This window comes from Nestor notabilis, unplaced genomic scaffold (assembly GCF_000696875.1).
Source record: "Nestor notabilis isolate BGI_N333 unplaced genomic scaffold, ASM69687v1 scaffold8862, whole genome shotgun sequence".
NCBI classification, from domain to species: Eukaryota; Metazoa; Chordata; class Aves; order Psittaciformes; family Psittacidae; genus Nestor; species Nestor notabilis.
In genome coordinates this window covers 6,707-20,593 of record NW_009916923.1, presented here as the reverse complement: position 1 = coordinate 20,593, position 13,887 = coordinate 6,707, and the positions used below count along the sequence as shown (strand labels likewise).

Genomic DNA, 13,887 nt, shown 5'->3' with positions numbered 1-13,887 from the left:
TTATGTTAAGCCTTTAATTTGTCCTTAGCTTTTATTTTCAGAAGGAAAGGAGAGCAGCAGTTGATATGTGCAGAAATTTCATGCAGCGTGACAAAGCCGATTGCACTGCATTCAATATTGAGATTCCCTTGACAGTTATTACCATACTCAGTAGCCCTTAGGGTCCTACTTAGGCATGGACTGTATTATTCAAGGCACCAAATAAACATGCATCAGGAAGAACCTGTCTCATCTTCAGTTTAGTACAAGAGAAATGGAAACAGAAAAGTTGAGGGTCTGAACAAGCACTTTCTGCACAAACTAATAACCAATCTTTTTAGTTTCTACTCTAAAGGACTAGGATTTGATTAACAACATACTCTTTCCTCAGTACCCTTCTTATTACTTTATTTTAAAATTAATTTTCTATGCCAGAAGGATGGGCTTGATATGAATGATTCAGACACTGCCTTTGACTCTGCACAGCCAAGAAAAACTGATGTGACAGCCACAGAATGCAGGGACTACTCCTTTCCTTGTGTCCTCCAAAGAATATGCTAAAGTCTGCAAGGTAAAAGTAGGCACCCAGTGTTTGTTTACCATCAGCTAACAAGGTAAGTTAGTATTTACTGCGGATGGAACAGAAAGTTTGTTATTTTATGAATAATTTGCTAAATTTGATCTACACTTGGTCTGGCAACTAGTCATTCTCCATGGGATACCAGAAATAGTTCTGGCAAAGAGGCTTCTTTACCTAAGAAATACTGAGGATGTTAGAGCTACACTGATACCCAAAACAAGTACTGAAAGTGCAGGTAACCCTTGTATTAAAGTCAACTGATAACCTCCAAATAACCATCTTGGGCTCTGCAAGTGCAGAAAATAGCTTACAATAAAATGGAAGCTTCTGTTCTAAATTAGACATGCAGAGCTCCACACTAAGTCATGGTAGCGCACAGTGCAACAGCTCCGAGGCTGCGGTATGCACTGTACTAATTATGCTTAGTTCAGAGAGGCAACAGAAAGGAGTTGTATGAAGATACATTATCTTAATATGTTCATGGTATTGAAAGGCAGTTTAGTACACTTAGTATCTCTAACCTGGAATAAGATTTATAGTCCTGCAGCAAATAGATCTTCAGCAAATTCACTATGAGTTTCTTGTTCATTTGGACCAAAATCTCCAAGAAGGGTCACTATTTCTGAAACATCTCCCCCAGGTTTGTCAAAGTCTAACCACAGGCTTTCAGTACTTCTTGTTAACAGAAGAATTTACTTTGCAAATCTAAACCTAGATAAAGTTGCACAGTACGATCAGATTACTCACACACAAAAGAAATAAAAGTCCCCACAAAACAGGCTGCGTTTCAGAAATCAGGATATTGCTTATTTAATTAAAACAAGTTTTGATTGAAATACATTTGCAGTCAACTTTTAGCTCATAAGGCTTGTAGTTCAACTGATTGGGGTTTTTTGGTCCTTTAAAGGTAAAGGTACTTTCCTTCCAAAATAAAATACTAAATCCAAGAGTACCCAGAATAACTCTTAATAAAAGCAGAAGTCTTTTTAGTTGTGTTCTCAGATGTTTGGTCCTAAAAATCCTTACTTCTTAAATACCGCATTTTTAATGCTGCAAAAGCCAATTAAGGCAGTAATTTTGCTATTTTACTCAGTTTTCCGTTGAAGATTATTCTTTTCTGGTTGAAAGAAGTGTTTTTCAAGAGCATTGACCAATTCATCTAGCTCCTTCTTCAGCTGCTCAAGGTCACTGCGAAAACAAAATCCACACAAATACAGAAACACAGAGTCACAGTGGAGAAGCTAAAAAGCGTATTTTCAGTCTGAGGAATTTTTAAGTCTGTTGCATTATTTTAGAGAAACGTTTTCTATTCATACCTATAGGTACACTTGATTTCTTATGGTAATGCACTGATGTTCACTTCCAACTGGTGCACACGAATAAAGGCACTTAAGTATACTTGCAGTAGTATCTGCAGATGAATTTTCATCTGTGAGACAGCCTTATTTTCATTACAGAAGTTAATAATTGCTTTTCTTTAAGACTACATGATTTCCAACACTATCACTCAAGGATATAATTACTAAACATAGAAGAGTTTAAAATATATTAGGACATTTTATGTATAGTTATATATGTTTAAAGCACCTATATTTAAAAAGAGAGTGAATACATCTACTTTCATTTAAAGCAGAATGTTTTTCTTGATAATGTTTTCACTGAATGTAAAACCAAGTTCAAAGGAATTTCAGTAACAGTAAGAATGCATCAACAAATTTTGTACAATTGAAGCTTTATGCAAATACATTTGCTAAAATAATAACTGTAGTAATATTATTTGATCATGGAGAGCCCCTTCCCCACCAAAACAATACCAAAAAGCCACACAGCCCCTATTACACAGAATTTACTGCTGTGAGTGACAATACCTGTTTCCAGGAGGTGCACAAAGTTCCGAATAGTATTTGATCTTTGGTTCCGTCCCACTGGTTCTCATGGTGGCTACTCCTCCATTAGCAAAGGTGAAAGTTATCATTTGGCTACTTTTACTAGTGGGAAGTATCTAGAAATAGTAAGAATAATTGTTTTAGAAGCCTGGGAAGTGACTATACATAATGAATTCAAGACAAAACCCATTACTTGATGTCGTATAATACAGCTAAGGGATCATGTAAAATTAAGCTTTGATCTGTTTTCTTCACCATGGTCTTGAACCCACAACAGGCAAATGACAGCCTTACCATCAATTTAGAATCTGGTAGCAATACAATACTGCTAGGGTAGCTCATTTCAAATCTAGTCAACATTGTTACTGCAGATAGAAATTGCTCTGTGATGGCATTTCCCAGGAGGAAAAGAAACATGGATTGCGGAAAACTAAAGAACCCAAAGCCACATCTCGGCAGACAGCTTAACTTAGAAGAAAATAATGCAAGATTGCTGTAGCAAGACAGCAAGATCCTCCTACCTCCCTTTACAGTCTGTCCTCCTGGAGAGAAAAAACACCACAAAATCGAACAAAAAACCCCAATCCTCCCTCCACCTTAACCTTCATTTCCTCTCACCAAGGCAAAACAATCATCCCCAACCTAACTTATTTTAAAACTCAGGATGTAACATAATGTTGAGTGTTTCTCCATAGAAATGTATATACATACTTCTATGATTTATATATAATTAAAAAACCACACTTACAGCCTTTTGATCTGGCTGGCTGCTGTCATACCCAGTAGTTAGATCCCTTATTCCAGAAACTTTAAATCTACCACAGGATTTTGGGTATGTGTTTTTTCCATCAAAATTTCTAAGGTTGTCAAAAAGCTGTTGAATAACTTTTGGATCATGGCAGATGAAATATGAAGCTTTGGTAATATGGAAGCCATATCTGTGAAGACACAATATGAATGAATGGAAGAAACAGTGTTCACAGAGTTGTAAACAATACCCATTATACAACTTTCTATAAAGCAAGAATCTATTCTTATGGTTACCCAACTGTAGCATCAGTTCCCCCCATTCCAATTTTAAAAAGGCCTCGACAGCTTAATTGTCCTAATTTACATACTTCAGAGAAACTTCTGTGCAGACACCTTTTCCTTTTAATTATTACAAATGAGAAAAAAATATGTCATTATTGCCTTGGAAAGATCTAATCACCATAGGAGAACACTACATCTAAATAGCTTCTTTGACTGGACTTCAGTTGACCTTTTCTCAGTCAAACAAATTCCAGACTGTTTCTTCTAATCATATTTCAGAAGCTGCTCTCTCATTAACGCATTTCTACTTAACTAAGCTGTTCTGAACATTGTTTCTTTACCTTATGTGTTTGCTGCCAGGTCATACGATGCAGAATCAGCATCAAACCCAAATGACCTGCTAATACTGACTTTTCAAAACAGCACGTTGTTGAAAGGCATACAAGCCTGGACTGGTTGTTTAAGCGAGCTAAAGATCAACACTTGATTTGTTTACAAGATGCCAGGAAACGTCTGAAGGACAGAATCTTTCGTTAATACTAGGATGTTCCTGCTAGAAACCTGAAAGATTCCTTAAATGGGGTCATGTTTATAACAACTAGCAATCCGTAGTTGTTAAGTCAGTCTTGAGAATCCAGCAAGGGAATTAACAAAACCTACCCTATAACTTAAAGAAGTGATGAGCCTGCTAGGACTGTGTCCTTTCCCTGATCTGCATTTTCTTCTTTGAGAACAGATCTCCCTTCTATACCTCCAAAATACAGAGCAGAGTTTCTTCTGCTTCAACAGCAACTCACAAGACAAATCTGACAAATAAGAAGTAGTAAGGAGTAGAAAACTGCAACGTTATACTACCCACAAATGGAAATCAAACACACACAAAACGAACCCTCCCCCAAACAAAACAAGAATCCCCCCTCCAGTTCTAGTTATCAAGCATCAATTTAATAAGGAAGATTTGTATCCTTCCCTGTATCTTTAGCATTTCCAAACAGAGTGACTATGCGCAGTGATATCTTACTTTGAGGTGCATCTACAGACTGCTTTTATGCTAAATAAGCTCTGACTTTGAGAATCCTCTCCAGTGGCTATATACACTGACACAGCTAAGCTCCACTCAGGTAAATCTTCTGAGGGCAACCTGAAGCAGATGTTTATTAAATGAGTATTTTAAAAAAAGAGGGAAAAAAAAGGCATGGGCCAGAAAAGGATAATTCTTTGCAAATATACTTCCAGCTACTAGTAATTAAGGGAATTCTAATGTCAGATGCTATATGTGCATCTCTAGGCATGAATTCCTCTTCCATGCACTTATATTACTGCTTCTTGACCTACCTAAATTTCTGCTATGTACAATAGCTGATAAATTCCACAACTAATTTCTGTAGGCCTTTGAATAAACTAAAGAAGAACAAAAGAAAAGCAGTGCCCCAGATTAAAACCTCTCAGAGGGATACCCAGCTGTATATAGCCAATAGTTATGGCCTGTCACGGAACTTCTGAGCAATTAGTTCAAATTCCAGTATTCAGGAGCAAAAAGAACAACCAACGTATGCTATTCATTAAAAAAAAAAAAAGGCACCAAAAAACCCCAAACCTGAATAATATGATAAAAGCCTAACCTTAGAGCCAACTAGAATTAATTTAATTACAAGTAGTCCTGCAAGCAGGACAGAGCAAACTGGCTTCTACAAGTAGCATAAATATGCCAGAGCTACTTAGACCCATTCTGCCATCAACGTTTTTGTGCTTCTGGCACATTTAAGCAGCTAGAGGCACTATGCTCTTTACCACATAGCAATACTGCTAGCCAAAACCCAGGCCAGTCTTCCGTAAAAGGACCCAAGAGCAGAACTTCCCTGAAGTGAAAAACCTTTCAGATATGCAAACAAAAATACCTCAAAAACCTCATTAACTAATAGGGAATTAGTAAGGTAATGTTATTAGTTTTAAAATGACACAAAATGAAGTCATAAATATATTCATGCCCATAAGGCAGGACTGCTTTCTAGATGGGTACTATAGTACAATAACCCAATTTTTATTTCTTCATATACTACAGATTGCTATTGAGTCCACAGTATGTGGAATGGAGAAAATCTGAAAATTAAACAATTCTCACTGAACTTACTCATCATAGACAGCTTTCAGCTGCTGAGACAAAGACAGATTTCTGGTTGCCAAAAAGCTAGCCATCTCTGCAGTTATCACAGCAGCGCTGACACCATCTTTGTCCAGAACAGCAGGACAGCACATATACCCTAAACAAAGAAAATTAGAGAGTTAAATATAGTTAAACCAAAAGTGGAAAAATCTTCTAATCAGTGTTAATTTTATAAGCAAGATATTTAATGGAATTTCGTGGTAGAGATGGATTTGTATCTTATCAGTAGCAGATGCTCCTGAGTGCTTTTGGAGCTCTCATGAAAGAGAAATGCCACGCTGCAAGTAAAATGCAACTAGAGCACTTGGTCTCAAATGTGATTACCCTTACGGTAACACTGATAATTATCTGTTAAATTAGTCACATTTTCTCTGGTTTTCAGGTACTGAGATACTCAAGAAATAGCTCTATAGCTTTGCAATTTCATTTGCATGAACTCACAGCTTTTATTCATGGCTTTCCAGTTTACAAGTACAACTTGGAGGAGTTTTTACTTTATTTTATTTTCTTTTAAGCTTAGCTTAAAACTGTCAGGTAAGCATACTCGAAGTCTGAAAAATGTGTTTTTTGGGTTTTTTTAAATAGCTTGTGCAGAATATGCAGCCCAAGTCTACATAACTATGCTACTGAATATATATACATCTAGCCCACATTGTCATACTCTGTGCTGAACAGAGACACAAAGAATTAAAACTAGTAATACAATCAGCTAAATGGATGATTATTGATTACTCACTGGAAACACATCCATTGTGTTGAGGACACCTTTACACTGCCATTTTTTGCAGTAGTCCTACTTCCACTATTTTACACAATACCAGAACATAATATTCTGTTTCTTACCTATAGCTTCCTCAAATGCAAAAAGAACAGCTTTTCCCTGGTCCATGAGCTGTTTGGCACGGTTGCCCATCCACTTGAAACCTGTCAGTGTTTCCTATGGCAGCATGGAGGTAAAAAAAAAGGCATTAAAAATAACAACGTTTTATAAAGATATGACACTGTGTAGGAAAGCAAATAAAAGAACATGGAATAACATGTAACATGTTGCTTACCTCAAAGTGAAAACCTTCCTTCAGGGCAATTGCTCTCAGGATTTTGGAAGAAACAGTACTGGATAACATGTAGACATCTTTAATGGCATGGGTATCCCTGTTATGATTTTTCCAGCAGGTGAAGATCCACCAGCCTAGAAGAGCTCCCAGCTCATTTCCCGAAAACACTTTCCATTCACCACTGAAGGGGGAAAAGAGTAGAAAGTGTATGGATTCAAGGGATAACTCTGGAGGCGGGGAAAAAAACAACCTGTTGGTTCTTCCATACACATACTAACAAATAAACCTCTGCATGTGAATTCCAAGTTACAGTAACAAGATGTATTGTGTATATTATGAACAAACAACAAAATTCCTCCCCCCAAAATTGATGATTAAGACAAGCACAGAGACATGAAAAGAGAATTCTCAAGCGATCAGTATTTTTAGCTGACTCAGTGAAAATACTTCTTACTTAATCATAAACACATCAATTTGTCTTTGAGAAGACTGGAAAAAATCTCAAACGGGTGAAGAAGATTAACATTGCCATGTTGCTAGAAACAAGAAAAACTGGAAGAAACAGGGAAAGACAGATGTCAAAATTGCCCAAAAATTCCCAGTCACAAAAGAGGACAAAGACACTGCCAAACTGACAAAAATCAAGACCTACAGAAATAGTACCTGTTGTAAAAGAGGAGCAGACTCAGTCTCCTGCATTTATTGATGCCAACAGGCACAAAGCATTGCACAGCGACAACTTAGTGTAAGAGCGCTGAGAGAGTGTGCTCTAGCAGGAGTTTCTGTCAAAGAAGAATTATACAGATACTGTAGAAGCCTATATTAATATTCAATTAGTGTATGAAAGCTACAGCAGAAATCTGCGGACACACGACTGACAGGAGACAACTAAGACTGGCTAAACAATTAGCAAAGAGGTAGCAGAGTGAGAGCATCGTGCTCTCAATGGTGATACATAAACTAACCCCCCTCTTCAGGTCTTGGATAGCTCTATGTTTTTAGACAAAAAGCATGAATGATTTTGCATTCTTGCTAGCACAAACTGAAGCTTTTTATGCCTTTTCCTCAATGCTGAATTGCCAACTGAGGCTGGTAAAGGTCAAAACCACTAAAACACAAAAAATTCCAGCTAACACTGCCCAAGATCCAGCAGAGACTACCAATTAGCCCTTCTTGTAAAGGCAGAGAAGCCTACTTAGTTCATGCTGTGAGGCTAATGAGTTGAAAAAAAGTCCTCCAAAACCCCAAAGCAAGCACTGCCACCTTTGGACCTGCTACAAGACCAAAAGAGAATATCTTGTGAGCAAAACTGATATTTGCACTGTCTCCTTTTACTGGGCTTTTGGAATTTGTGTAACTGATACAGGTTCAAATATTTGCACCATCCACAATCACTGAGGTGAGCAGGTGCCCATCTCATCCCTTGGGTACCAAGGACTGTTGCTGTGATTTTATATCTCTCTTCTGGCTCTCGTGCACATTTACACTATTTCTGCTCCAGGCCCAGAAGCAGATTTTTGTTCTGCTCTTCTCTGAGCTGAAAATCTTGGAGTTTCCATTTATTAAAGATTTATTGTTTTTCCAACTGCTCAGATTAGTTTTTGCTTTATCGAGGAAGATAAAAGAGAAACACCACTATTTGTAGATAGAATACTAAGTGCAGTACTTCAGCTGATTTTCATTCATCAAATATGACCACAAAACAGAAATGCAAACAATTGTAGAAGTAGAGGATACTGGGAGCATGACATAAGGGAATAGCAATATTAGGTCAAGAACTACAGGTTAAACATTCATCTGAAAAAAATATGAAAAGCCCTTGTTTGAGCAAGTTTACCTTTTGTGTTCCCATTCTTTGGCAGGATATACATAGATAAACAAAGCATATATAGCTGGTCCTTAAAGGCAAGAATACAAATGGCACTGAAAAGTGCCAAACACTGACAAAGTTTAAGGTGCAGTGCAGTACCTAACATCATGCATAAAAGTGGGCAACTGAGCGACATTGGCCCAGACCATCTAATAAGTAGTAAAATGTCTGGTCTATCCGCATTTGAGAAAGAAGGAACTCACATAAATAACAGGAATGCTCCCTATTCTGTAAAGGTTTCACTGAATATTCAAGTTATTATTTAATAAATGTAGTATGAAAGAATGTTTATCAGTCTTATGTGGAAAACATCTAACTGAAAACTTACCTTCAGTAATGTCTAGCACAGTCACAACAATTCATATGCCTCTGTGCATGACTCAAGTACAGCATGTCAATTATTCAATATTTATTTGTACAGTGTCTAATATTAACCCCTACTTCATTTACTGCCCCTGCTTGGTCTGCTTCATACAGTCCTCTCACATTGCTATGTGTTTTGAGTCCAGAAACAACTACTGTGACTATTCTATCTTCCTCTGCAACACAGATAGTGAGAATCCCCCAAATAAGCCTAGCCTTTAAGTTAAATATGTGAATGGTTTCTTTGTTACCATACCTCTCTTGTTTCTCTGCCACTGCAAGTCGATCAGCATCAGGATCATTTGCTAAAATGATTTTTGCCCCATCTTTTTCAGCCAAAGCAAAAGACAATGTCTGGAAAAGTGGTAAGCAAGTGTTAATACTCCCAAATAATTATTTTCACTTTCTTTATAGGTTTTAAATTATTTTCCCAATTTATTTACTGTCAAACACCCAAAATCATGATCTGTCTCTACAAAAAATAAACTCTGAGCCTGGCAGCAGTAGAGCACAGTCAGGATATTTAACTTCATCTGTATCATTCAACTTCTGCAGCCTCAGTCAAACCTTGTTTCAATTCAACAGGATCTATTAATAACAAAGAGTAGCAGAAATACTTGTAGCAGGATTTCTAACCACCTGCCAGAACTTCCCCTGCTGCCTCCAGTGTTGTATCAGAGAAGTTTAGTCTTTGTATTTCAGATGTAAACTGTAAAAACTTTCCAAAACCAACTGTGAAGAGGTTTTTATTATTATTTTATTTTTTAAAAGGAATCGTATCACTTTGTTCACTGTGCAGATGCTGCCCCTTCTGGTAGAACACAGGACAAAGTAGTTTAAAGTTCTAGCTGATTACTACCTGACTGGTTCAAAAGAGTTACACATTTCAATGAAAGGATACCAGCTAACTCATCACTAAAAGTAAGGCTATGAAAACAGAAACAAAACAGTCCTTCCATGAATATTTATAGCCATGACTACTGGAAGAAAGGAAACACTGCTGGGAAGACACTGCAACTCTCAGCAAAAAATATTTATTTACCAGAACACCTTTGCCTTCTTCTGGATTTGGATACTTCACTGTGGGAAATTCTGGATCAGGATCCTTCTGCTCCGGAACAGCAAAAGGAGGGCTAAGGTCAAATGCCTTGAAGGCCAACTGCACAAATTTATGACCTACGCCATGCACAGAAGTATGAACAAATTTCAGGTTTGTTTCCTTGTTTATATTCCTGAAATGAAACAGATTAACAGTAAACTTTGATATTATGCATAAGATTGACTATGCATAAATATCATGCACAAAATTGACTATGTTTGAAGACAGATGACTCAGTATTCTATCTCTCAAAGTTATAAATTAAAGGAGGTCAGGTTTTAAAGGTAATAGCTTGAAAACTGGCTTAGCCTCATTTTTCAGCAATGACTCATACTTGATATATAATGTCCTGGTACCTGACGATCTCTGGGATAAGATATATAGCGCACTCCATACTCAACTGACTAATAAGACTTTCATCTCCACCTCTGGCATGCAAACTCCTAAGGAGACACTTAACTCCTATTTGAAAAAGCAGCATAATTTTTCATATAGTCCCAACTTCCTACTAATTCTGACTTTGTTTTTAGCAATTGTGAGAACATGGTTACTGATGGTTAAAATGTTGGTAAATAAGCATATCTAACAGGTTGCAGGTCATCTAATCCATAAACCAGTTCTATGTATTAATTACAAAAAGGAACATCTGTTTGACTTTGTGGAGGAAGTGAAAGGAATAGGGTTGTGCAAGGTGCCCAAGACCACCAGGAGCACATGCAAAGCTAGAATGACACAGCAAGACCTCCTTCCAGAACAGGCTTAACATCCTGGTTCACCTTCTCTCTTAAAAGCCCATTTTAAGGTTGCTGGACCATCAGTGTCAGCTCAACCCCAGCTGCACAAGACAGCCTCGGTCTTGCTGTGGCGTTTGGTTGATGCCTGGTCATGTGAATACAGGGAGATGATATAATCAGAAACTAATTGCTCACTTTTCTGGGTTAGACTTCTGCCAGAGCAGCTTTATGAAATGGCTAACTACATCACCTCACAGCTGCCAGTGCTGTGAGGCAAAGGAAGAATGGGATCATGGCAGGATCATGGCTGCCCTGACTTCCATCAATTTGAACTGCCTCACTGATGTACTAGATGGAAAATCCTGTATTCTTAATGGAGTTAACACCAGTTACCTGTGAAAGCACTGTTTCTGTATGTCTTTGAAATACTCCTTATTGACCATGGCATATGGATCATGAAGTAGCAGGCTGCTGTCAATCAGTTTGTCATCCCATGCTTGAGGCCATGGCTCTTGGTTCTCCTCAATAGCCTGAGAAATTCCTTTGTCATGAGGGGAAATGATCTGAGCACCATTTTCCCAGTAAACCTAGATAATAAATAGGGTGAGTATTTGGTCATTAACATTGTAGGATAGTTCGGCTATCTTTTTGTTGTCTAAGGTGCACTGCATTTGGTAGAGTATTACAGTAAATTAGGCTTAAGTATAGTCAGACTATTCCCTTGTTCATAAACTCAGTGTTCCCTCTCTCATCCCATTTTTGTTCTATAAAAGAAGCTGTTTAATTTTATCAGAAGATATCAAAATCCCTAATGAAACAAAACAAGACCCAGCTCATTTACTGAGAAGACTCAAGTATCAGCCTGTCTGCTTCCCTTGGGACTAATAACTTGCCCAGGCTATTTCATATACTTTCTCCCAGATTTTTAGGTATTATCATTATATACAGAAGAATTTTTAAGAAGAGAAAGTGTACCAAAGTAAAGAATTAAGAAGTGTCCTGGGTTCAGCTGCATGGTTCTGAGTTACCAGCTGGGCTTAAACCTCCACAAGGAGAAAGGCACAAAAATTTGCATCTGCCTACAGCAGCAGCATTGCCACAACAGCAAGCACAATACAACTGAGTTTCAAGACTTTCCGTACTTGTAGTCTTTTGCTTTTTGTTGACTGTTTACACATCCAGGAAGAGATGTATTTATTATGTTTTACTTTTTGACAGTTGCTTGCACACTTTCTCCTACTGATGGTTTACAGACCACAAGTTCAAGGAAAGATACCTAACAGCATCTGGGCCATGTACATATGTAGCCCAAATAACAAAGCATTAAAAAAAAAAAAAAAGTTGATTAAAAAAGTAATTGATAAAACATCCAAAGAAGCTATCACGATCAATACATGAAGTATTAACAAAAAAATCAATTTTAAAAAGACATGAAGTTCTGGAAGGAGAGACAGCAAGAAATCATTCCTCGTTTTCTATTAAGAAGACAGAAAAGATCTCCCAAATTCCATTTTTTTAATTTTGGAAATGGTCTGTATATGACCAGTCAAGCTATGGGGTGACTGGCAGACAAGCAGCTCAGACATGGTTTTTTCAGTGCAAAGCAGGTTTCTGTTATAGAAAAAAAGTCACAGTCATAACAGTGTCACTTAGCAAAAGAAAAATATAAAAGAAATCAATGGAATTTATTCAAAACATTTTGTACAAGCAACTTACTAGGTTTCAGGTATTTTTAATTCTCTGGGTTTGTCAAATGAAAGTGATATCTTTAAATCATGAATTGGAGAAATGATTAATGCTTTTGAAAAGAGGTCAGTTGATATTTTAAAGTGTTCCAAAGTATGCTCACCTTCCTGCTGTTTAGAGCCAAGATTTATAATGTTATTAGCAGAACATGCTACTAGCTTTAAATACATACATCTAGAAGAGATCAAACGGTCAATTAATTTGGTCTATACCATGACAGAAACTACACATAGTAGTATTAGTGCCTCTACATGGAAAAAAATGTTTGAAAAAAGCCAGAAAACAGATCATATAGGAATACCTTGTAACCATTATCTTGTTTAGGATTATGGGAAGCCGTAACCATAATTCCAGCACAAAGCTTCAGATGAGTTACTGTGTATGGCTGTAACAAGAGAAAATTATCTGAAGTGGAATGTGCAAAATACTGTATTACTTATTCTCATCCATATGCAATACTACCATACTGCTGAGTGAAGAGAAAGCCAGGGTGTGATTCCTACAGACTGACTCTAAAGCAGACACTAAGTAGAACTTGCTCCACTACCCGCCATATGGCACAACTTTAGCCCTTGCTTTTTCTTGTGCATCTTCCCATTTGCATATTCTCAGTGTTGTTTCAGACACTTTGTGGATCTCTAGAGTAGCGTTTTTATAGAAGGAAACCAAGTGCATGTGTTGCCTACTGTAGAATGCAAATTCTCTTGGGATAATGACATAAGTCTGCATGAAGTAGAGAATTACAGCTGGAGCAATCTCATCCACACTATCTTTCGAGAGCAGTCCATGAAGCAATTATTCCATTGTGGAGAGGAGAATTGTTCTGGAGAGAGCTCTTATAAATTAATCCAAAACAGATGGAGTAAATTAAAAATTAAGCATTATTTGTGACAACAGGTCCAGTTCGAGTTAAGTCCTGACTCTTTAATAGCAAATACAATCAACTGCAGTTCTTGCAACAATGCTACTATGAAGAATCTGACCCTAAATCTACCAAAATTTGTATCAGTACAGGAATGCTGCATAAAAAGCCTTCATCCTGCTGTTTGCACCACTTGCTGGAGTTAACTGGTATTGGAAGAAACTTCCTTTAGTGCAAAGGTAGAGGTTTTCTTTATTGCTCTGGAGGACTGACACCTAGTGATGTGATGGTGAAAATGCAGACGCATTCAACAACCCTCCCAGCATCACGTCGCTGCAATCTGACAACCTGCTATTTAAAAAGGCTACTTTGGATTCAATACCCCAAAGAAGAAAAAAGAAAATAATAAAACCCGACCAAACCAACTAACCTAATTTAAATGTGTGTACCTGTTTCATACTTCAGACTCCGCAGCAATCTAGAAACAACGAGATGTCTTTTACAAGAAATCTGCCTG

The 13,887-nt window shown here is 37.4% G+C and overlaps 1 protein-coding gene across 1 annotated transcript in view; it reads right to left on the bottom strand.

The window, feature by feature from the left end:
* Positions 1–1,366: 1,366 nt before the first annotated feature.
* The window catches only part of PGM2 (phosphoglucomutase 2), a 14,322-nt gene continuing 1,801 nt past the window's right edge, over positions 1,367–13,887 (bottom strand). Inside the window, exons 4-13 of the mRNA XM_010024828.1 lie at positions 12,810–12,893; positions 11,156–11,349; positions 9,972–10,161; positions 9,186–9,283; positions 6,697–6,877; positions 6,485–6,578; positions 5,609–5,738; positions 3,194–3,383; positions 2,428–2,561; positions 1,367–1,747 (exon numbers count right to left, since the gene is read on the bottom strand). Of these exons, the coding sequence (XP_010023130.1) occupies positions 1,645–1,747; positions 2,428–2,561; positions 3,194–3,383; positions 5,609–5,738; positions 6,485–6,578; positions 6,697–6,877; positions 9,186–9,283; positions 9,972–10,161; positions 11,156–11,349; positions 12,810–12,893 (1,398 nt within the window). The 3' untranslated portion in view covers positions 1,367–1,644. The remainder of the gene's footprint in view (positions 1,748–2,427; positions 2,562–3,193; positions 3,384–5,608; positions 5,739–6,484; positions 6,579–6,696; positions 6,878–9,185; positions 9,284–9,971; positions 10,162–11,155; positions 11,350–12,809; positions 12,894–13,887) is intronic.